This window comes from Protopterus annectens, chromosome 2.part2 (assembly GCF_019279795.1).
Source record: "Protopterus annectens isolate FY-2018-M chromosome 2.part2, PAN1.0, whole genome shotgun sequence".
Lineage (NCBI taxonomy): Eukaryota > Metazoa > Chordata > Ceratodontiformes > Protopteridae > Protopterus > Protopterus annectens.
In genome coordinates, this window is record NC_056730.1 from 1,047,922,045 (window position 1) to 1,047,947,678 (window position 25,634).

The 25,634-nt window shown below is 45.5% G+C and overlaps 1 protein-coding gene across 2 annotated transcripts in view; it reads left to right on the forward strand.

Moving 5' to 3' along the window:
- The window catches only part of PCGF1 (polycomb group ring finger 1), a 1,514,627-nt gene that overhangs the window by 755,749 nt on the left and 733,244 nt on the right, over nt 1–25,634 (forward strand). For both annotated transcript variants that reach the window (XM_044064289.1, XM_044064290.1), the window contains exon 5: nt 7,697–7,802. In XM_044064289.1, coding sequence (XP_043920224.1) covers nt 7,697–7,802 — 106 coding nt within the window. The remainder of the gene's footprint in view (nt 1–7,696; nt 7,803–25,634) is intronic.

Consider the following 25,634-nt stretch of genomic DNA (forward strand, 5'->3'; position numbering starts at 1 on the left):
CCAATTTTCTCTAAATCCAGAGCTGGCTTTGCCACTGCAGTCTTGCAGGGTCTTATAGCTGGTCCTAATTCTATTTAAATTCCTCCTCCCAACCTTAGCTTTGGGAATCTACCCAAATTTAATGACTGCAACAGTGAAACACGAAGAACATAGTACAGTTGTGTACACTTACAATAAATGTAGATGTTCGAGTGTATTCACTGTTGCAGTCCTGGTTACCCTCCCTCCAGCCCCCTTTCTTCTTTTGGCTATACCTCTACTCTCCCTTACTATGTTCAAAAAGCTTTTTGGTTGGAGGTATATCCTTGTAATTATAAATTTAATTGCTTCCCATTAGGGGATCACCTGACATCTGGGGCAAGAAAAACTGATGTAATGGTGTTGGCTGCATGTTTATACCCCTGATGACCTGACGTCATGGAAGAAGGGACAGCATCAAACGCAGGACCCAAGACTTTGTTAATCAGGCCGACTGAGGGCTACTGCAAGCAGATAACCAAATGTAATGACTGCAACAGTGAATACATTCTAACATCTACATTTATGGTAAGTGTACACAACTGTATTTTTCCCATACACCCTCGACAAGGAAAACATATTCCAAGTAAATGGAAAAGGTTTGCCATTTGGGTTCAGCACCATAAATCTGACCCCTTTTCAGCCTCATTTAATCACATTTTAGATTTCCTTGCTCGCCTTTTTTCAAAACTGCACTAGTACCTCAATCATTAGGGTACAGCTAGCAGCAATTTCAAATTACCATATAGGATAGAATGGCAGACCCATAACTTCTCACAAATTGAGCAAGTCCTTAAAAGGGACACTCCTCCTAAAACCTCCTTTAAAAGACCATACACCTCCATGGGACCTGAATTTGAATTTGATGCTTCAGTCTCTCACCCATCTTCCCTTTGAACCAGTAGCTACATTTGACATTAAATATCTTTCATGGAAGACAATTTTTTTGGTTGCCATCACTTCTGCAACAAATTTCTGAGATCCAAGCTCAATCTTCTAAATCTCCTTACTTGGTTTTCCACAGAGTTAGAGTGACCTTGTGTACCACCAACCTGTCCTTTCTTCCAAAGGTGGTGTCAGCATCTAACATCGATAGTACTATTAAATTGCCAGTGTTTTTTTTCCTAAGTTTACCAAAAAAGGAGAATACATTTACTGGATGTTCATAGACAATTGTGATTTTGTCTGCATAGAACAGAAAAAAGTCAGAAAAGCAGACCAACTATTTGATGTTCATCGTGCATACAGCTGCAGTAATCACAGATGGGTTTTCAGCCGTCAGGCGGTCCCTCGGTCGGCCAAATTCCAAAGTCTTGGTCCGGTGTCGGTTGTCGTCGCTTACTCTTCTGACGTCAGTAAGGCCAGAGTATATAAGACACAGCCGACGCCATGTTCTTCAGTCTTTTTTGCCGCGCGGTGCCCGAAGCAGAAGCAGTTCGCAAGTGCCGGTCGGCCAGCTCCTGAATTATGAAAAAATTGGAACCGAAGTCTTCTTTAAAGCTAAGTACCCCGTTGGGGAAACTTTTCTTGCCTCAGACTGATGTCAGAAAAAGTTAATAATTGTATTTCTTGTGGGAAGCAAATACCGCATAAGGATTTCCATTCCCGTTGCATACCTTGTTTGGGCCCAGACCATGACGTCTCGGGCTGTCGCTTTTGCGCTGCCTTCAACAAACGCACTATCAAGCGTCGGGCGGAGTTCGCCCAACACTACTTTGGTAAAGCTTTTGATTATAAGATGTCGTCGGACACTCCGACTACCGTTTTGTCCAAAAAACGCAAGGAAAAGGACCGACACGCGAGACCCGTGGTCCCCGCCGACACCACGCCAAAACAGGCTACACGTGGTCCGGTTCTCAGCGAGACGCCTTTGCAGTCCCTGACTACCGACGACACTCCTTTGGCGGTGTTCTCTGTACCCGAGACCGCTGGGTCCTCGGTCCTTTCCCAGACTTCAACTGAAGCCCCTGCTAATGTCAAGCCTACTAATGTGGACAGGTCCACCTCCACCCATGGTGTATTTAGGCCCTCATCTTCTTTTTCAATAAAGGCTTTTACTAAATCCAAAGCAGCCAGGCATCCCACGAGGCCTGTTGCACAGGGCCCATCTCCTGGACCCATGCCTAAGAAACAGATGCTTAAAATGGCTGAGGATTTAATTACTCTTATCAGAGGTTCTCAGCCCCCTCCTGACAAGAGACCCAGAGTGGAGGAAGAATCTCCCTCTTCTGATCAGGGATCCATTTTATCAGAACATTCTGATGCAGAGGAACACTCTTACTCCCCTTTTGAGGATTCGGATGCAGAACAGTCCATTCCTTCTGTATCCCCTCCTGAGGATTTTTCTTTTGGGGAAACCTTGCACACTTTGAGGGAACACTTCCATTGGGAAGGCCAAGACTTTTCAGATTCCAAGAAAAGACTTAGGGAATTTCTTGTTACCTCAGCACAGACCTCTGGCTATACCCCCTGTTTTGGATGTACTGGATGATGTCTATTCGGAGGCTTGCCTTAACCCTGATTCTCTGCCTCCTGCACCAGTACAACCTGATAGGTATTACAGAGTACCCAGCTCTCACCAATTTCTCTACAAAGGTCATAATGCTGACCCTGAAACCATTTCACAAGGCCCCAAGGGATTAAAGGCCTCCACTGCCAAGAATCCACTCCCTGCAGAAAGGGAATCCAGATCTCTAGAAAGGTGGGGTAAAAAGGTATATACCTCGGCCACCCTAGCCATGAGGGCCTTAAACTGTCAGTTTCATATGATTAAATATCAACAGTACCTGTTATCACAATTAAGGAACAAAATGGCTCAACCTGAACAACCAGATTTAAAAGAGTTACAGGATATGATGCATAGTGCGGAACAAGTGGGTAAACACACCTTACAATGTGGTTATGATGCCCTAGAGGCTTCCAGTAGAGCGGCTGCTACAGGATCAGTCATTCGCAGACATGCCTGGCTTAGGGAACAAAATTTACCTGATCATGTGAAAGCTAAACTTCTTGATGCTCCTTTACAAAAGGATGTACTATTTGGTACTAATGCTGAGGACATACTACGGAAAATGGAAGAAAAAGCCAAATCTATGCAAACTGTCAAGGCTTTCTTACAGGTCCAACCACCACGTTTTAGCAGAAATTGGCCTTCAAAAACTGGTCCTTTCCAGCCACTGACAAGCCCCAAAGAGGTAGATACAGACGCACAAGGGGCAGAGGGCAATCACAAGGATCATATAGAGGCAGACAATGGCAATCTCCAGCACCAAGAGGTGGTGAAGACAGTGCACAACAATACAGGAAGCAAACCCAATGACTCCCTCATTTCCATGCCAAGCAAGTCTCAGCTGACAGCACCTTTGGGAGGGAAACTAGCATTATTTGCAAGCAATTGGCATATTGTCACAACAGACAAATGGATACTGGACATTATAAACAGAGGCTACAAATTTCAATTTCACACACTTCCAAAAATGAGAGGCATGCCAAACCTGCCACAAAATCAAAGGGCAGAGGCACAACTGCAAATTTCAAAGCTCCTAAACATGAGAGCTATACAAAAGGTGCCTACACACCAACAAGGTCAAGGTTTTTATTCAAGACTTTTTCTGGTACCAAGAAAAGGAAACGACTGGAGACCCATTTTGGACTTCTCCATCCTAAACACATTCCTACTCGTGCCAAAATTCAAGATGCTCACATTACAGCAACTTTTTCCCATGCTGGGCAAGGAGTTTTGGCTGGTAACATTGGACCTCAAGGAGGCATACCTGCATGTCCCAATCAGACAAAGCTGCAGAAGATACCTCAGATTTCTTGCAGGTTCAATCCACTATCAATTCTCTGCATTGCCCTTTGGCTTATCTACTGCGCCCAGAGTATTCACAAAGTGCCTGGCATCAGTGATTGCCTACTGCAGACTTCAAGGGATACAAATTTACCCTTATCTGGACGACTGCCTGATCCAAGCAGACAGCAAACGCATACTACTGGAACATCTGGCATATGTAACAAGGTTACTGCTTTCTCTGGGATATACCATCAACAAGGAGAAATCAAGACTAACACCATCTCAGAAAATAACCTTCCTGGGTGCCAACTTGGACACAAACACCCAGATGGCATATCTTACGCCAGAAAAACAAGGGCAACTATCTCAGTACTTCAAAACACTAGCAAAAAGTACCAGGCTTACTGCAAGGAAAATCCTGCAGGCTCTGGGATTCATGGCATCTTGCATTCTTCTAATCCCATGTGCAAAGCTGCATATGAGGAAACTTCAATGGTACCTAAAAAATCTATGGTCTCAACACAGTCACAGTTTGGAAGCAATTATACCAATAATTCCATGTTTGCAAAAGGAATTTCTATGGTGGGCCCAAGCATGTCAAGTAAACACAGGCCTTCCATTCTGCAAGCCTCAAGCAAAACAAGTCATAACCACAGACGCCTCAGATTACGCCTGGAGGGCGCACATGAAGGACAGGTGCATTCAGGGCAGATGGTCCCAAAGGAAAAGCACCTTCACATCAATCAAAAGAAATGCTAGCAGTAATAAATGCAATTACAGCTTTCAAGGACTTCCTGCATCCAGGACAATTACTGATAAGAACAGACAACACCACAGTAATGTGGTACATAAACAAACAAGGAGGAACACATTCATACCCTTTGTGCAGACTAGCCATGACTCTTTGGAACTTGGCTCTGGAAAGACAAATCGAACTTCAAGCACAGTACTTGCCAGGACTGGAAAACACACTGGCAGACACTCTAAGCAGAAATATGACAGATCCACACGAATGGAAGTTACATCCTCAGGTGTTTACAGAGATAATCCAAGCGTGGGGGAGGCCAGACATAGATCTTTTTGCCTCCCACAGGAACCATCAACTGAAAAAGTTTTGTTCAAGGACCTTTCATCCAAAGGCCTGGAAAGTGGACGCCCTTTCATTCACTTGGACAGCATGGACAGTTTATGCATTCCCACCTCTGCCCCTTCTGCCCAAGGTGCTTTTGAAAGCAAGAGCAGACAAACCGAGGATGATACTGATTGCTCCAGATTGGCTAAGGCAACACTGGTATCCACTCCTGAGGAGCTTAACACATACTCCTCCCTGGTCCCTGCCTCTAATGCCTCTCCTACTGACTCAGAACAGCTACAAAACTCTTCACAGTCAGCTGAAAACACTCAACCTCGCTGCATGGAAACTTCTTTGACACCACAACAGTCCCTACTCTCCAAGGAGGTGCAGGATGTCATTTTGGAGGCCAGAAGACCATCTACTAGAAAAGCTTACTCCGCAAAATGGAAGCGGTTTTGCTGTTGGAATGAGAAAAGAGGCCAGGACCCTAGAAAATTGAACTTGCCTCAGGTTTTACAGTACCTAGCTGAACTGCTGAACAGTGGACTTTCATTTTCTTCCATAAAAATACATGCCTCAGCCATTTCTGCAGAATTCAACACGGATCCTCCTTTATTCTCTCACCCACTCTTACGACAGTTCCTCAGAGGGGCTAAGAATATAAGACCTCCAAGGAAGCAACCAATACCAGCCTGGGACCTTAATTACATACTAGAAAAATTAACATTGCCTCCCTTTGAACCTGCTGCCTCAACAGATCTGCAACATTTGTCCTGGAAAACAGCTTTCCTTCTGGCCATCACTTCAGCTCATAGGGTTTCTGAACTACAGGCCCTCATGGCGGTGCAGCCCTTCCTCATCTTCCATCAGGACAGGGTTTCCCTTCGTACCAACCCATCTTTTATGCCAAAAGTGGTATCCAGGGTAGCCTTAAATCAAGCCATACACCTACCTACCTTTTATCCTAACCCTCAAAACAAAGGGGAGAGGCTGCTTCACACTTTAGACATCCATAGGCAGCTACGTTATTATTTGGACAGAACAAAGTCCTTCAGGAAATCAGAACAACTTTTTGTGTCCTATGCGTAGGGGCTCAAGGGAAACCAGTTACCAAACAGACCATTTCCAAGTGGATTGGCCACTGCATACGGTTTTGTTATTCCTATCATGGGAAATCTGTCCCTACTGGTATCAGATCTCACTCCACCAGGGCCACAGCCACCTCTACAGCCTTCCTCAGAGGCGTTCCTACTAAGGATATTTTGGAGGCAGCCACTTGGAGTTCTGTACATACCTTCACAAAACACTACCACCTACCCTTGTATTCCAGAACAAGAGCAGGCTTTGCCACTGCTGTTTTGCAGGGCATTCTGGCTCAACCCAGTTCCTCATAGTACCTACCACCCTATGCATAGCTTTGGGACTCTACCCATCTGTGATTACTGCAGCTGTATGCACGATGAACATAGTACAGTTTTGTACCTACCATAAATGTAGATGTTCGAGTGCTAATACAGCTGCAGTACAGGTTTCCCTCCCTCCTTCCCCACTTGGTAAGGGCATGGGGCCTAACAACCTCTTCATACCACCTGACTGGGTTATCCTGCTGTGTTTTATTTGCTTGCTTACACTGATTTTGCATTACATTGCATTGCCTGCATATGTAGATAAGCCTTATTTATGTATTGCCTTCCTTTTGGGGGCACCTGACATCTGGGGCAAGAAAGACTGAAGAACATGGCGTCGGCTGTGTCTTATATACTCTGGCCTTACTGACGTCAGAAGAGTAAGCGACGACAACCGACGCCGGACCAAGACTTTGGAATTCGGCCGACCGAGGGACCGCCTGACGGCTGAAAACCCATCTGTGATTACTGCAGCTGTATTAGCACTCGAACATCTACATTTATGGTAGGTACAAAACTGTACTTTTCCTTCTCTGGGCCAAAACTGGGAAAATTGATTTGCAAAGTTACAATTTGTCAACCAATTTGATAGAGTATCTCCTTTGTCTGTGCTAAATTGGGCATTTCTCTTTACACACCCATTGAAGGCACACTCCATTAGATCCGTGGCTACTTTCATGTTTTTTTCAGTCTGGAAGTCTGTGGACGATACTTTTGCAGCAGCAACTTGGACGACTCCTTATACCTTTATCACACATTACAAGTTCTGGTCTCCAGCAATAGGACATTATTTGGTTCTGTGGTACTCAAGAATTTCCATCCTTGAGTCCACCCTATATACAAGTAGCTAGGGATGCTGTCCCATTCATTGACGATAGAATGAAGATTGTCAGCATCAGATAAAGAAGTTATGTACTTAACATAACGTTCCATCTGTGTTGTTGGTCTTCATTCTTCCTCAACTTCCCTCCCACTAACCCCTGTTCATGGCTTCTGGAGGAACGAGTATTTACATGGTCTCTAAATAGGTATATTTGTATGTATATATGACTCTGGATATGGCTTTTCATAATTCTCCATCTTTCTGCACTAGTGTAGCAGCAAACAAGATCTGAAGAAATTGGGAGGGTGCATTGTGGGTAAGTGAGAAACTCGAGTGATCTGGTGGCTGCGAGCTATAGCACCAGCCTAGTTGGATCCGATAGATCGGATCTGAACCCATTTTCTGAGGAAGAATGAAGATCGACAACACTGATGGAATGTTATGGTAAGTATGTAACTTCTTTTTCTAAGCCACTGAGTAATGAACTAAGTGTATTATACATTCCGGGCTCTTGAAACTGGAAAGTTGTTTTGTATTTTAGAATGTAAAAAATATACATATATATTTTTTTTCTTTAACAGAACCAGCACCAGATCCCACAAACTTACCTTACACAAGTTTTGATCATGCTAAAGCACACTACTACAGATACGATGAGTTAATCTCCCTCTGCTTGGAAAAGCAAAGGTAAGTATTCTTTGACCTTTATCATTATGCTTGAAGTGTAAAAAATACTTGTTTGCCTAAGAAAGAAAAAATACATTCTTTGCATGGCATAGATATGCATGTATTAGACAAATTAAATTGCTTGCTTCTAGGTACGTACAATGTTGCTATACTCTAACAGATAGCACCATCTATTTAAGTTTTTTAATGAAAAATGCTCTGAGGAATGTCGCTCTGTATTGTGGTGATCAAGAATACAAGGGAGCATTTGAGGAAAATTTAGAGGGCAAGTGGAAGACCTTTAGGACTTGTTCAATTTGATGATTCCTGCACTGGTAGAATAGTAGTTAGCTGCAGCTCCTTCTCAAGCTGAAATTTTGATGACTAACATATTAGACTTTGATTGGGAAGCTTACCTGCTAGGATATTTGCTTTTGGACTTTTGGTCTTGCATGGGAACATAAGAACCATACTAGGTAAGTAATCACAGGGATCACGTGGTACCATGCCTATTCCTATACAGCTGTAAGTAAATATGCTTAAAGTTTTGCCACCCTTTGCAAGTACTTTTTAGTGCTCACCTCTCAATTCCAGCTGGACTATGCACTATAAACTTGTTATAAACTTGCATCTACCCATCTTATCAATTCTAGCCTTAAAGGCAAGCAAAGCACCATTTTGCTTGACCTGTAGTGGTAACTTATTCCATAAGCTGAGAATATGTTGAGTGAGGAACCTATCCTTTAAGGAAGTCTTGTTTATTTGTTGTCAGTATAGGCCTCTAGAACAGGTGTTTATATATTCCCGTTTTTTTTTTTTTTTCAAATAAATAGGATGTTAAATAGGATTTTGTCTTTCTTGTCTTAAAAATGGAGATGCAAGTTGCATCTTAGCATCCTGGAGCTGCTGAGTATAAGGAAAGCTGTGCTTATCTGTCAGAATAGTTTAATTTAAGGGCTTTAATTTCTTGGGTTAAAAATAATTGGGGCCTTTCCAGTTGAGCGATATGTTTGGATTTGTATATACCAAATACTCGTTCTGAACATGGATTATAGCCTGAAAGAGACAATCATTAACCCTTGCTACTGAAGCATTTAAAGTATTACTGTAGGTGCTTTCCAGGTGGTTATGAAAATGCCACAGCAATGTAGTATATAAACATACAAGATTAAAGAGGACAGAAGTCTTCCTTTTCTGACAAGTCCACTTTTATTTGACAGTCATTTTCCTCTTCCCTCTGGTGAGATTTCTCTTTCCCATAGGTTAATTGTGTCTTTTCCCATTTAGCAACAGATCAGAACAGATTTTCACATTATATCAGTTATTTACAGTGGTTGTTTTGTGGTGGGGAAGTTTCTGCCTCTCTCTCCAGGGATTCCTCAACCCCCTTCTTGCGATTTGCTTCATTTCTCCCTCCTCATCAAGAACTCTTGGCTCAAGGTACTATTCAACCAGTGCTTTGTTGTCATAGGGGCACAGGTTTCTGCTCCAGAATGTTCTTGGCTCACAGGAGGGATGGCTCTTGGAGGCTCATTTTAGATCTTTTCTTTCTTAATAACTTGCTGAATGTTACTTCTTTCAAGATGCTAACTCTTTAGTCTTTATTCCATCTACTTCTTCTTCACTCCTATCTGATGTCTCTGGACCTGAAAGATACATTTCTACATATTCCTATTCATCCTCTCTTTGGAGCGTGTTTGATTCTTTGTTCTTTACATTATCTATTCTGTGCTTTGCTTTATGGTCTGTCTACAACACTATATTTTTCTTTTTTAACCAAATGTTTAGCCTTGGTCATAGACTTTTGCAGGTTCTATGGTGTTTGGATTTTGTCCAGTCTGGATGACCTTCTCATTCAGGCTCCCTCTGCACAGCTTGATCTGCAAGACCTAAAATTCACTTCACTTTTTCTGTGAAGTGTGGGCTTCGCTCTAAATCTCAAAAAATCCATTCAGACTCCTCAGGACCAGGGTTTTCTTAAGGTCCAGGATTTAGACCTTTACTATGATGGCTTTTCTTCCTCCTTCCAAGGTCCTCTCCTTGACTGTTTTTCTTTCAGTCCCTTCTTTTCAAGAAATCTCAGCAAGAGAGTTTCTGACAACTACTCAGAGCTTCTTGTTTGGCAAATTTGCTAAAGAGAGCTGAAAATGTACTTTCACCTAGACAAATCCATTACTCAAAATACACTTTGTTGCACTTTTCTTGTTAATGTTGACTATATTTTAGCAATTTCTTAATTTATTTGCTGTTTTTCTATACTTTACATAAAATCTGTACTGTCTACTGCTGCTTTAAGTAGTTAATTGCACGGTATTCCATATTATCTCATAGTTCTAGGGCTTCTGTAGCTAGTCTATGTGTGGTCTTACAACTGGGCTCCAAACCAGCCATTCTACATTAAAGTTTTTTTTTTCTGCACTCTTGTGGCAGAAGTGTGTTAATCTAACATATCTGATCTTGCGATTGCTGGTGGAAGGCTTATTGTGTGCTTTCCTGATTGCTAGTTAGCTTAAAACTTGTTCCCCTGTGCTCATATTAAGTCTCACCTTTGTGTGATGCTGCTGTCTTCACAGTGGTGGTTGCCATTGCTCTGTATAGATGCAAAAGCCTTGAGGATCACTTTTTTCCCTAAACATCTGTCAGTGAAACCCTTCCACGGATTTCTGCAGCTCTAGGAGCAACTCAGTTGCATATTGAGCAGCATTGCCTTATTGGTCAGCCCTAGCTTACACAAAGTATAAGTCCCTGTTGTAGTTTGTGCTACCAGCTCAGTCCTGTTGAATTAACTTGTTCCCTTCTCTAATAAAACATGCAGTAAGAACATGCTATCATGGAAGGGCAGTTTCTCGTAGTCTCTCTTTCTATCCTGATGGACATGGGCATCCTGAGGCAATGTAGCAATTGTCTCATATATATTGACTTACTCCTGAAACAAATAATTTATGTGGAAGATGTAGTAACACAATGAAGTTGGAGGCAAGACTCTCCCATATGGACAAATCGAATGCCAAATAGGTTGTCAGCACACATGCACACACATCGCTTCCCACACTAAATAAGGACACGATACACAAACCCACATATGTGGAGGTACTGACTACCAAAAGACCCAGAGGCCTCCCAAACAGTGCCTTCAGAAACCACTTATGCACACAGCAATGCAAACAAATAACCACAGCACATAATAACACACATGCACACCAGTGTTTCAACAAACAAGCCCGTAAGGCGTACCACCACAAAACCTAATGCACTGGTCATAGGAGACTCCATAGTGAGACACACAGATGTCTCCGTCACCAGGCTGGATAAGGAGCAGGTTACTGTTAGCTGCCTGTCAGGTGCCAGGATCCATGAAGTCACTTAGGTCACTCGACCACAAGTACCAGTATGACTCCATCATAGTCCACGTGGGGGTGAATGACTTGAGCTGTACCTCTCTAGACTGTATGAAGAGACATGACTGAATTCTCAAATTTTGTCACAGGCGATATAAGCCTAGCCTTAAGCAACATATTCTGCCTTCTTCAAGGATGATGCCGTAATACAAACAAAAAATGATGGACTTAAACAATTGGCTTAGCTTCTGGTGTCAGTCCAGGTGGATCCAATATTTGTCAGCCTGGGAATACGTTGACAGGCCACACTGCTTTGCCGGAGATGGTGTGCACCTGTCTCCTCTAGGCTTTTGGATACCAGCAATGGCATTAGCCACCTCCTGTTGTGCCTTTTTTTGGCAGTGTCAAAATAACCAACCTCCCAATCTAGAGAAACTCAAGGTACTGCTGCCTAATGCTAGGACTCTAAACCAGAAACTACACTCCCTGGAAGCACTCCTCATCTTGGAAGATGCCGACATTTGTGCAGCCACCTAGACTTGGCTCATATGTAAGGGAAAGCACCCCAGCCATGTAGGGCTGCAATGCCTTCCATACATTCAGACCAGAAACTGAGCGTAAAAGAACCAAAGGAGAAGCTGTATCCATCTTCAGTACACCTCGACACTGGTCAAACAGTATGACACTGTCAATCTACTCCATGTTCAGTTAACTGTAGGCAAAATACCCTACCACATCATAGCTAACAATATGTCCACCACCATGAACCTGGAAAAGCATACTGCATACCTGGACTTACTGGAGTCACTTGCCATACGCATGGGTGATTTTAATTATCCCACCATCTACTGGAAAACATACATGACCAGTAATATGCTGGCTCAGAGGTTCTTGGACTTTGTCAGTGCAGATGCTGTGAAACAGCTAGTCAGCACACCCATGAGGGGCTTAAATGTCCTGGACATAGTACTTAGTAACATGAGAGAGCATTGCACCGCCCTTCATGTGATGATCTCCCTGGCAAAATTTGGCCATAAATTGGTCTCTTTCAATGCATTTATAAGGCCAGATACCCCATCAAGCTCAAAAACACTTAAGAATTTTTCCAAGACAATTTACCTTCTTTAAGCAATGGTATGAAAAGTTTCAGACCCCCTCTCAAACACAGATAATACAACCTCCTACCCAGAGATGTATTCCTAATGCCTTGTATCACCACTTAAGCAGTTATTCAAAATTGGCTGTACCTGACTGGATTAAAACTAGCTCTTGCCAAAAAAATAAGCCACCCTGACAAGACCCCCTATTATAAGCAGGTTATACAACAAAAGAAACTAATGTCCAAAAATGAGGGAACTGGCTCAGCAGAGGAGGAAATCCCTCTCTAACCAAAACAAGTAAATCAGATATCTTGTCAAGTCCTCCAAAGCTAATTTAGAAGCAAAAATAGCCTTCCTAGCTAAGGATAATCCCAAGGCATTCTTTAACTATGTCCAAAATCTCTAAAGGGGAATTACCCAGCTATGCTCTGAACTGGTTGTTTGTGGCTCCAGCCATATTCGGCAGAGGTAGTAGCCAGCCTGCAAGCTGACAGATTTGGAGTAAACTTCACCCTCCTGTCCCCCTCCGGTTATCCCCCAAAGTATACCTGCCACCATTCCTCAGCCTATTATTTTAAGAGAGCAGGTCATCTGTTTGCTATCCTAGGCCAAAAACATGGCTTCAGTGGGACCAGACAACATCCTAAGTTGCTTTATAAACAAGTTAAAACATGACCTAGCAGATCCACTTGGATCCTTGTTTAACCACAGCCTGTGGACTGGCTATGTGCTGGCAGAATGGGTGACAGCAACAGTAATACCTCTGCACAAAAAGGGACCATCAAGCGACCCTGGAAATTGTAGACCCATAAGCCTGACAAGCTTCATGTGCAAGGACATGGAAAAGAACCATTATGGACCTTGTTGATAATTTCCAAACTCTGGACCTAACCTAGTTCAGATTCGTTAAGGGTAGATCATGCCTCTTAAACCTAATTGACTTCTTCAAGAAAGTCACCAAGGCCCTGGTGATGGAAAGACAAGTGCATACCACCTGCCTTGACCTAGCTAAGGCATTTGACACAATCCCCCAGTTAGATATTGTAGACAAACCCTCCCAATTGGGAATTAACCCCTATGTCACCAGATGGGTAGCCAGCTGGCTCGCCAGCAGGGCAGACACGGTCAGAGTAGATGACTTCACCTCTACCAAAAGACCAGTCACCAATGGTGTACCACAGGGTTATGTGCTGGGCCCTTTACCATTTGGAAGGTATTTCTCAGAAGTCCAGGCAAATGCTGACGGCCTGTGGCTGACCAAGTTCACTGACTATTGCAAATTGGGAACAATCACCGAGTCCCTCAGTGATGCTAATATACTGCAGAAAGGGTTAATGTAGACAAATGATTTGTGCCAAAGTCACAGAATGAAATTAAATGCAAAATAATGCATTATTATTCCCTTTGGGAAGGCCAGCAGCTTTGTTAATTGCATTATAGTCAGTAGCCCTCTAAGCATAGACCCAGTGGTACATGATCTGGGTACTCAGGTTGATAGCAATCTAAACTTCGACCACCACGTATTGACAGTGGTGAGGAAATCCTTCTATGATACACATCTCATAAGTAAAAGCATCGCATCTGGGTCTAAGAATGTTCAAATTCCATTGTACTCTGCCCAATACCTGAGTACACTGCTCCCGTTTGCATGCATCTCACCAGACACTTGCAACAGCTGGAGAGACCACAGAGGTTTCTCACTAAGAAAATACAGGGTACATAAAAGTCCTACATGGAAAGACTTGAACGCCCTGTTATTGTATTCCATCTCCTACAGGCTACTAAAGGGTGACCTTATACCTGGAGGGCAGCCTCTGACCCAGCTCTGATGGCAGTGCTACACAGTCGTAAATCAAACTACACAAGGGTCACTCACTTCAGGGATCTTAACCTAGCCTCTGACATGAACAAATCTTACTGGAGAGGTAGATAAGTCTCCCAGAAAGTGCCTCTTCTTTGGAACAAGCTTCCCATTCACGTGAAGCAGAGCTCCTCCCTGACCCTCTTCATATGCAACCTAGATCGATGGATGGGTGACCATAAATTCATTCTTGGGGTGGTACCTATGGACCCCATGAACAGAGTCAGTCAGCATTAATTACAATAGAGTTGTACCCCTGCGAATTTTGCTCACCTAACTACTGACACTTGGAGCGACTCGGGATAAATATGATTAAGCTTGTTAGGGCTCTAGGGCCGTTAGCCTAGTAACCACCTATGAACCTATGAGAACCCGGTGGTTCATGACATCAACTGTTCCAGTGTTTCTTTTGACAGACTTCTTATGAGAAAGATGTCCTTCTGTGTCCCTGTTGCAGTATTTTTCACCTTAGTGATCTCCTGCTAAGGATAGCCCCGTCCAGCCAGTATACCAAAGCCTTTAGATCTTGTATGCACAGTGTGAAACACGTATACTCCCTGCACAGGATGTAGGACATAAAAGTGATGTACAAATGCATATATCCAGAACTTCTTTGCCTCCAATCCGAACACCATCATTGCTCATCAGTCTGAATGCCCTTTTCTGTGCCAAATACTTAGCAGTCAGATAAGTGCTCTGTTGGTGTATTCTTTTTCTTTTTACTATTGATTTTGTTTTCATTTAATTACCTGGAGTTCATGTCATCCAGGAAGGGAAGATGTCAATGTCGGCAGCAGATTCCCCATAAGTATCATCACAAACAGTCTCTTTTTTTTTTGTTTGGGCACTTCTCACTACTGTACTTCCTGTAGTATTTGTAAGGCATTTGTGCCTAAGACTTTTAGAAGCTGGTTGACTTCCCTGGCCATCTAGCTCGATAACCATAAGCTTAAACAGTTAACCCAGGGTAGCATGGCGGAATCGATTAACCCTTAGGTACTTCCTTTAAGTAAGAAGGCCAGGAAATCTCAGACGGATTCTTTGGCTGTCCAGCCTCTATTGGACATCTGTCTAGAAGCTTGTAATAATAATAACTCTTTAGGCCATCAGGTGTTGACTTCAGATTCCTCTGCCACCACTGTGTCAGAGGCCAACATGGATGCTTCCTTTTTCATGTCCTTTGAGGCTTTGCAGGTGTCTGCTCCAGACGTCGAGGGGGAGCCATGGTTGATCATCTCAGAGGGCCCTAGAGGGATTACATAGAATTCTGGTCAGGGAAGATGTTCTAGATACTCTTATTGAATCCTGTCAGGGTTCAGAGCCTCTGGTATTTGTCAGGATTGATGTCCCTACCAAGAAAAAACAGAAGACTAAACCTTCTGTACTTCCTAAGGACCCTCAAAGGGAATGGCAGGAGTTTACTCTGGGCATGTTTACTGCTTTAATGTCTCTGAAACCTCCCCAAGGGGTTTCTGTCCATACTCCTCATTGGACTTCTACTCCTTCCAAAAGAACTAGGTATCCCTAATTCCACAGATGAGGATTCAGAGTCTGTTGAAGGGTTGTAGTCTTGCCATTCCCATATGCCTTTTTCTTTGGCTTATGGCTCTGATGGAGGAATCCATTAGCCCGAAGTTTTCTTTGGAGGGGTTGTCCTTTGGGGACCCAGTAGCCAGAATGATTAATATTTTAAGTGGGATTCTTCTCGGGTGTCAGATATCCTGAAGAACTATTATGAGTTGCTTAAGGTGGACATTCGTAAACCTTCTGCAGTATGTCCTGTGTTGGCTGCTTTGTTAGACACCTTTATAGCTGCCTCTGAAACTCCAGATTCATAGCCCCCTGCTCCAAAGAAACCTTTACAGGTTCTGTAAGGTTCCTGAGGATTGTCAGTTCCTATTTACGTGTCCTTGTGCTGATTCTGCTATGGTGTCTGTCTGCTCTGACAAGCCTTGTAAGCTTTTGCCCTCTTCCAAGCTTCTGCCTTCAGATAATGCTAGTAGGGCCATGGAGAGGATTGGAAAGGCCTATATTGCTACTTATTTGGCCTTTAGAGCTATCATTTACCATACCCATATGATTAGTGCTTTGACTGTGATTGCCCAGGCTAGTCAGGTTATTTTTGACCTCCCTGATTTTGACGGAAAGTCTTCTGCTTTATCCATTCTGTGTTCTACTTTTCAGGTGGTTTGCCACTCTAAGTGCAGCTATGATGCTGCTGGTGCCTCTTCCAGGGCTGCTGCCTTTGGGTCTGTCATTAGGCATTACTCTTGACTTCATCTGAAGTCATTAGTTGAAGACATTAAGGCCAAGTTGCTGTATGCTCCTTTGAATAATAAGAATCTCTTTGGGACTGCGGCTGCTAGTATGTTTAATTCTCTCTTTGAAAAAGGTAAGACTTTGCAGGACTTTAAACATATTTTTTACCCCTTATTTCCAAGTTCCAGAGGAACTGTCCCACAAGGTTTGTTTTATTTGCAGGCAGCCTCGTCAGACAACTTAAGCCAGGAAGGGGTGGTAGACGAGCTCCTTCTGCAAAGTCTTCCCACGCTGCTGTGACATTTTGTCCCCCAACCCTTAGCCAGGTTCCCTTATCCCTTCATCTCTTCTCTGTCTTCCAAACTGGCAACACATCACCTCAGAATATTGGGTTCTGTCCATCATCCATCAGAGTTATTTCATGGTGTAGAAGTCTGTCTGTCCTTTTTCAGAGATTCTTCAGCTTCCTCTTTTCTCAGAAGTTCTTGGGTCCCTGGTGGACCAGGGAACTATTCAGCGTGCTCTTCCTTTCTAAGAGGTGAAAGGAATTTTACTCCAGAACATTTATGGTTCCTCAAAAGGAGGGAACCCGAAGGCCTCTTTTGGATCTCTCCTTGCTCAACAACTTTCTCAAGGTTCCTTCTTTTTGGATGCTTTTTCTGCAAACCCTGTTTCCTCTGTTGCTGCTCCAGGCTTTTCTGGTGTCCTTGGATCAGAAGGATGCCTGCCTTCATATTTCTTTTTACCCTCTTTTCAGGAAGTTTTTTTTATATTTCTGTGTTTCTTCCTCTTATTTTCAGTTCTCTGCTTTGCCCCTTGGCTTTTCTACTGCCCAACGATTAATCCCAAAATGCCTAGCTCCTGTAACTGCCTTTTGCACGCTGCAAGGCATTCAGATTTTTTCCTTATTTAGATGACCTGTTGATTCAGGCACCTTCTCCCATTTGCCTGTTACAGGCTCTGGAGTTCACCATATCTCTTCTTCAAATTCTGGGGTTCGCTGTCAACTTCGAAAAGTTTGCCCTGACTGCCTTTCAGGATCATGTGTATCTGGGCTGCAGGATTCAGACAGTGCCAATGTTGGCCTGTCTGTCACCCCCAGAGGTTTTGCCCCTTGATAGTTTTTTTCCAATCTCTTCTTCCTCGGCCAGCTCTTCCAACCAGTGTTTTTTTCTGGCCCTAGGATTCATGGCCTCTCTATTCCAGTGCTCCCTCTAGTCAGATTGCATATGCGGAGGTACGTCAAGTTGGTTTGACTTCAGCATCACCACCCTCTGGATTTCAGAGTGCCCCCCTTCCTTATCTTGAGCGGGAATTCAAGTGGTGGATTCAGCAACTTGCCTTCAACCCAGGCCTGCGCTTTCAGCCTCTGGTTCCTTCTCAAAAACATCTGACCGACACCTCAGACATTGGGTGGAAAGCTTCCGTTGGTCACCTGAAAGTTCAGGGTCTCTGGCCTTCCATCAGAAGTCCAACCATGTCAACATCAAAGAGATAAGCGCTCTGATTCTGGCTCTTCATGCTTCTCACCCCATGTTCTGTCCTGGCCCCCTAAAGGTTTACACAGACAACACCACAGTGATATGGTATGTCAACAAGCAGGAGGGCACAGTGTCTTACTTCTTTGCAGACTGGCTGTTTAGACTGGGGATCTGGCTGTCGTTTATTAGCTAACTCTTTCAAGCAGTGTGTATTCCTTCAGAGCAGTCTTGTGGCAGACTCTTTGAGCAGGTCCAAAACGCAGGCTCACAAAGATGTGTTGCTGGACATACTTCATCGGTGGGGTATTCTTCGGGTAGATATTTTTACCTCCCCTCTGAACAGTCAGCTCCCTCTCTTCTGTTCCAGAGTGCTGTGCCATCTGGAATGGAAAATGGATGCCCTTTCTTTTCTTTGGAACGAGATGGTCTTGTATGCCTTCCCTCCCCCTTCCTCTGCTTCCAAGAGTCCTACAGAAAATTCAGCTGGATTCCCCAAAAATTTGGTAGAGACTCCCATTTGGCAAAGCAACACTGGTTCCCCCTCTTAATACATCTGGCCATGGGCAACCACTGGCTGGAACTCTTTACTCAGGACAAGGGGTCCCTCGTCTATCCTCACTTGTCCGCTCTTCAGCTGACACTGTGATTTTGATCCCTTTTAGGCTCCTTTTTCTGGGAAGGTGCTTAGGGTTTTACAGGAGGCAAGAAAGTCTGCAACCTGAAAGTCTTATATGTTCAAATGGAAAAGATTTTTTGTTTGGTGTCATGCTCACAGCTAGGACCCTTTTTCAGTTGTGGTCCCTCTGTTTCTCTCCTATTTGTGTGAGTTGCTCCAGTCTGGATTGTCCTATTCTTCTGTAAAGGCCCATTTGTCAGCTATTTCTGCCTGACTGCCCTCGAGTCCTCCTTTGCCTTCTTGTTTCGAAGTTAAACAGTTTCTTAAAGGCGTCCTGCATCTTAGGTCCCCAAGGAAGCCCATCTTGGGATCTTAGTTTTGTGTTGGAAAAATTGACACAGATTCCTTTTGAGCCTGCAGTTTCAGCTTCTCTGCAGCACTGTTACACTGTCTTATTGCTTGCTCTTACTTCTCTGAGGGTTTCTGAGTTTCAGGCCCTTATGGCCATTCCTCATTTTTTGGTTTTTCCCAAGAAGAGGGTGTCCCTTCATACTAATACTTCCTCAGTCTGTTAGTGAGAGGGTCCTGCATACCTTGGATTTGCAGAGACAGCTCCAGTATTATTTGGTGAAATGAAGGCTGTTCATAAGTCTGACCAGCTTTTTGTTTCTTTTCATCCCAGGACATTGGGTTGGCTGTTTCTAATCAAAACATTTCCTCTTTGATATCTAAGGCCATTTCCTTTTGTTCTTTTTATGGCAAGTGTCTGTTTGCTTCCATTAGAGCTCATTCCTGCGGGGCTGTTGCCTCTTTTGGTTCTTTCTCCAAGGGTTTTGACACCAGTTCCATTCTTGATGCTGCTGCGTGGTCTTCAGTGCATACCTTTCCTAAGCATTATAAATTGGATATGGTTTCTAGGGCCAGAGCAGGTTTTGCAAGGGCCATCCTGCATGGTTTTGTTAAGGCTCTTCACAGCCTTCCACCTCCCATTAAATTTCTTGAGCTTTTGTACTCTGCGTAAAGTGAAGAATAATGGAGAAGCGATATTGACGACCAAAGTACAGTTGTGTAAAGTCTTTCCATAACAGTAGATGTCCTTCTCTTCACTGTTAGTACTCAGTCCCTCCCTCCCATCCTCCTTTTTTTCTTTTGGGGTTTGGTTTGATTTGATTTGGTTACCCTCCTGGCCGAGAGTCGTCCTTTTCCAACTGCATTTTCTCTTTCTGGATGTGCATAGCTTCCTTTGTCCTATGGAGACTGTTCTCTACTGGGGGAGTTCAGTTCTGGGTGTCTGTCTCTGTACGTCACCATTATGCCCTACGTCCTGAAAGGGGAGCACACCTGTGATATACAGCATATATAAAATCTAAAGGCTTTGCCAAACTAGCCAGATGTTTGGCTATCCTTGGAGACCCCTAAGGTGAAGAATACTGGCTCTTCAGGCTCTGTATTACCTTTGGACTCCAGTGCCATTCAGAGTTCTTACAAACATCATCACTGGTAATATTGTACATAAAACAGGGTGGTTGTTAAAAGTCTTACATTCTTTGTAGACTAGCTCTCATACAATGGGATTTTACCATCCTCTGTCAATTGATTCTTTATTCAGTTTATATTCCCATAAAACACATTGTCATGGCAGACAGTCTGAGAAGATCCATGGCAGATCCTCACAAGAGGATGCTTCACAGATAGGTTTTTCTGGACATTGCCCAATGGTGAGGATACCCCCCAGGTAGATCTTTACACCTTCCGTCAGAAGAGACAACTTCCCAAGTTCTCTTCCAGAGTTTCAAGTCCTCTGGCTTGGAAAGTGGATGCCATGTATTTTTCTTGGAGAGGGGTGTGTTCTATAAGCTTATCCCCCTCTTCCTGTGTTACCAAAGGTCCTACACTAGATATTTGGGACAGGCCTAAAAGATAGTATTGGGTTTCCCTTGCTTTTTCATCTGGCCAGGGGCAGTCATCACAAGCTACCCTGCAGGATGGATCTCCTCACACAGGACAAGGGCTCTCTAATTTACCCTCATCATCATATCCTATAGTTGACACTATGAGCGATAGGGTTTTGATTCAGTTTCAACACCTGTTTTCTGAGGATGCGCTTCAGGTTTTGCAGGAGGTCAGTAAACCCACTGCTAGAAACTGTTTTCAGCCATTGTTGTTTGCCGGGTGTCGTTCGTCTTGGTTTTCAGTTGAAGACGAACAGGCAGGTTAGTACGTTTGTATGCTTTATTACACAGAAACACATCAGGATGGATAGCAGCAGTGCAAAATGTCAATGAAACTGACTGACTACACAGACATGCATGTTTACATCTCAACAGCTTACTACAGAATTTCATTCAGGCTCGCACATGCTCAGTATTTATACACATGTGCAAGCCCTTGGAAAGCTTCTTAAAGGTATACATACATACTGATCTGCATCCTCCCTTTTTAATGAATTGCCCACAAAGAAATGACATTTGGAAAAGACATGCAATTGTATAGACACTAAAAAATAGATCTGAAGTAAGAATGTTCATTTGTCTGCAACCTGTGGGTTACGGATCCGATATCGGATCCGAGCCGGCAACTTGTTTCAGGCTAATGGATCCGAGCTCCTAGACCCTCCCTTCACCCATAATCCCTTGCTAACCCTCCATGACCTCAGATCTAGTTTGCCGTGCTTGTGATGGCAGGATCTTTTTTCTTGAGCTCCAGATAATTGACTAAAACTTAAACTTTTTTCTTCAGAAAACTCCTTTTTTGTTTAAATTAACTTTTAATTAAGTGTGTCTGAGTTAGGTTCCCTATTTTTTGTTTATTTAATACCCTCCCTTCGCTGGTTCGCTAGAGTGTGAGTGTTTGTGGTGTGCTTTTGGGGCCTGTGTGTGTGTGTAGTTTGTTTTTCTTTGTTTTAAAAAAAAAAAAAAAAAAAAAAAAAAAAAGGGAATGGCTGAGGCCCCAAAAGCCATATTTTTGAAATGTACCGAGTGTGGCCATAAGCTCTCCCCGGCTGATGGCCACACTCAGTGCATTCGGTTCCTTGGGGTTGAACACCTCACCTCAGGCTGTACTATCTGTGCAGCGTTCAACCCCAGGGCACTGAAAGAGCGGAGGTCGAAGCTGGTCCTGGCGGGACTTCTACCCCCGGATTCGGCTTCGGCCTCTGCTTCCTCTACCACTCCTGTGGCTCCATCACAGCCTGTGATGGTTGCCACTCCTGCCCCCCTGCCTCCGACTGGGACTCAACTCCCTCTAAAGTGTCGGAGGACAGGGAGGCCAGGAGGGAGAAACGGAGGGAGAAGCACCAAAAGCGGCGGGCCAAGACCTCCGTTTCGGCCCCGCCAGCTAAGCGGGCTTCTCCCTCCATTGCTTCTAGGTCTCCTCCTCCTCGGCTCCGATCCCCTTCTTTCTCCCCGGGGCTCGAGGAGGAGGAGACCCGATCTCCGTCGAGGTCATCGAGGCGGCACTCCAGGCCTGCCTCGGTGGCCTCTTCGAGATCCACATTTAGTTTATCTGATGCAGACTTGGACCGGATGATGCGAAGGTTCATCCAGGCCCAGCTGCAGATGGGAGTGCTCTTGCCTCCCCCCCCCCCTCAGGGGGGGAGCTCGACACCTTTTTTCCACCCAGTTGCTCCTTCTCCGACCCGCTACCGGGTTGGGCTGAGCCGAGCAGCCTTGGAGCCGGGGGTGGGTCGGCGCCAACAGTACTGTGTACTTCGGATCCGACCCTACCCTCGAGTCTGTCGGATCCGACCTCTCGGAGCCGTGGTCCGAGCTTTGGATCCGGGGGATTGTGTGCCTTCGGCTCCGTCCAGGTCGGAGCACACTGGTCCCTCGGATCCGACGGTCTCGGCGCCGGCTCCGATCCCTTCATCTGATCCGAGTGGGAGCCGACTTTCGGATCCATTGGAGAGTGGCTCTCCCTCGGCATTCGATGTTGTGGAGAGGGCTCTTTTGAGAGCATCTGGACCCCCGGCCCTTGCATCGACTCCTCCCTGCACTCCCTCTCTGCTGGGCCAGGCTTCCATCACCCGGCCAAAGGGACAGCCTGCTTCGATATCACAGATAGTTCCATTGGAACAAGATGTTGCTGGCGAGGGCTCCTCGGACAGTCCCCCCGAGGAAGCTCCCCGCAAGCATAAGTGCAAAAGGAGGCACGTGGACTCCCCTGAGTCCTTAACCAAAGACACGGACTTGGAGGAAGGGGAAGGCTCCCCAAGATCACCCCCTGAGGATGTCTCCTTTGGAGACATCATGGAGATGCTAAGAATCAGAGGTGGGTGGTCTGCCCCCAAGTCTTCATTTGACGAGTCCGTGTTTCTGGAGGCATTCGAGGCAGGCCCGTCTACCTCCTGGGTGTCCCCTCCAGCCGATCCCCTGGTGGACCTTATTACCACCAGGGCATGGAAGGATCCGGACACCGTGGAGCCAATACCCAAACGGCCGGATAGGATTCTTAGCCCCCCCTCTGACCGGTCTCATTGGAGTAAGGGCCCCCTGTAGATGCCATGTTGACGGCAGCCACAAAGAGGGAATTAGCTCAGGAGAGTCCCTCAGTCCATCCACCGAGCAAAGAGTCTCGTTTGATGGATCGCTTAGGGAAGCGAGTCTTTAGTTCAGCGACCTTCTCTGTAAGGTCTCTGAACTATATGGCACATGTCATCAGGATGCAGCAGGATCTTATCAAAGAATACGCTGCATCCCCCCCCTGAGTCCATGTCGGAGGAGGATAAACATTTATACTCCACCCGAATGGCCACTCTAAGATCTATTTCTAACACCTCTATGCGGCTATTGTCCCACGCCACAGAGGGAGCCGCTAGGGCCAGCGGAGCAGGCCTAGTCATGAGACGTCAGGCCTGGCTCCATCATTGCGACTTTACGGAGCCCTTTAAAGCATCCTTCGCGAATGCCCCCTTTGATGGTTCTGCCCTTTTTGGCAAAACAGTTCGCGAAACGCTTGTCCAGAGCGAGAAGGACGGGAAGACGTTGTCTGCCGTCGGAGTCCGCTTCTCTGCTCCCCAGCGGTCCTTTTCAAGGAACCAAAAGGGTCAGAAGAAGATGTGGTTCCGAAAATCACAACATTCCCAACCAGCTCCGGACAACCAGTCCTACCGTGGCAGAGGTGGACAGGGAGTACGTCGCCCTAGGGGCAGAGGGGTTCCGAGAAATTCGGGTCCAGAGAACCTTTCTCTGAACGGCCCACGCAGCAACCCTGAGGGGTTGCCCGGCTGCTCCACTCTGGAGGCAGTCGGGGGGCGTTTTTCGAAGCATCTAGCGGCATGGGAGTCCATCACAACAGACCGCTGGGTGCAGATCATATCCAGAGGGTACAAGATACCAATTCTCCATGTCCCCCAATCCAAGAACCTCCCCGATGTACCACCCGATCACAGGGAGGCCGCAGAAATACAGCAGCTGCTAAGAAAAAGAGCCATCCAGCCCGTCCCCCAAGACCAGCTCGGATTAGGGTTCTACTCCAGGTTCTTTTTGGTGCCAAAAAAGACGGGGGATCTGAGACCCATCCTAGACCTTTCCCGCTTGAACCTGTCAGTAACCAAGGAAAAATTCCAAATGGTCACTCTTCAATCTATCCTCCCCCTTCTGAGGGAGAACGATTGGATGTGCTCTATAGACCTCAAGGATGCGTATTACCACATCTTAATGGACAAACGATCCAGGAGGTTCCTTCGCTTCCGGCTGGGAGCCAGTCACTACCAGTTCAGGGTCCTTCCCTTTGGACTCACCACAGCCCCCCGGGTGTTCACCAAAGTGTTAGCAGTGATTGCGGCCCACCTGAGACTCCAGGGAATTCAGGTCTTCCCGTACCTGGAAGACTGGCTCCTTACCGCACCAACGAGGCATCTACTTTGCACAGCCAGAGACTTCTTTCTCCATCTAGCCCCACAACTAGGCATTACTATCAATGTCGGCAAATCCCTACTAGCTCCAACACAGATCATAGAATTTATAGGTGCCAGAATAAACACCAGGGATTTGCGAGCCTTCCTAACTGCGGAGAGAATCAGAAATCTTCAACTCCATGTGCGGGCTATCCTTCTTTCAGAGGCTTCACCAGCAGAATTGATCCTGTGGGCACTAGGCTCCATGGCAGCAGCGATTACACTCCTTCCATGCGCCCGCTTGAACATGCGAGTCCTTCAATGGACTCTGTTAGTGCAATGGTCCTTCCTATCACTCCCTCTCCACCACCCGATTGCTATCAACAAGGCTTGCAGAAGGGTGTTACTATGGTGGCTCCAAGCATCAAACTTCCGTACGGGCCGACCCTTCTGCACTTCTCCCCCCATCGCCACGGTGACCACGGACGCTTCCCGCCTCGGGTGGGGGGGGCATTACTCAGGCAGTACAGTCCAAGGCACGTGGAACGATACAGAGACCTCCTTGCATATCAACGTTCTGGAGATGAGAGCGGTGCTGTTAGCGTTGCAAGCACTTCAGAGCTTCCTTCCCGCAGGAACGATTGCAATTCACTCAGACAACATGTCAGTGGTCTGGTATATCAACAAACAGGGGGGAACCAGATCTTATCCTCTTTGCTGCGAAGCCATGAGAGTGTGGGAATGGGCGATCTCCACCAACTGCTTTCTGATTGCAACGCACATTCCGGGGAGGACCAACATCCTAGCGGACAAGCTCAGCCGCACCCTTCTTACCCCCTACGAGTGGTCTCTCAATCCTCTAGTAGCGAAGCAGATATTCGCAACATGGGGGCAACCCTGCTGCGATCTTTTTGCATCTCCATCAAACGCCAAATGCGACAATTTCTTCACTCTAATCCCCCCACCAGGGGAATCTCCAAGAGGCGCTCTGGTGCATGCTTGGCCACCCGGTCTACTCTATGCCTATCCTCCTCTTCCAATGATGTTACAACTGTTACAGAAAGCCTCGCGATTGGGGAGCAAAATGATTCTCATTGCCCCATTCTGGCCTCGACAAATTTGGTTCCCTTACCTGGGGTCTCACCTTGTGAATCACCCTTGGATTCTAGATCCCATCCCGGATCTCATCTCCCATCCATTGAACTTGCCAACTCCAAACCTGGACAATCTGAAACTAACAGCTTGGTTGCTCCAGTTCCACTTCTAGTTAGGACTCCCGGTGTCTCTTCACAAGTCAAAGCCATCCTCGTGGCAGCACATAAGCCCTCCACCAGGAAGGTATATCACAGCAAAGGGAAATGT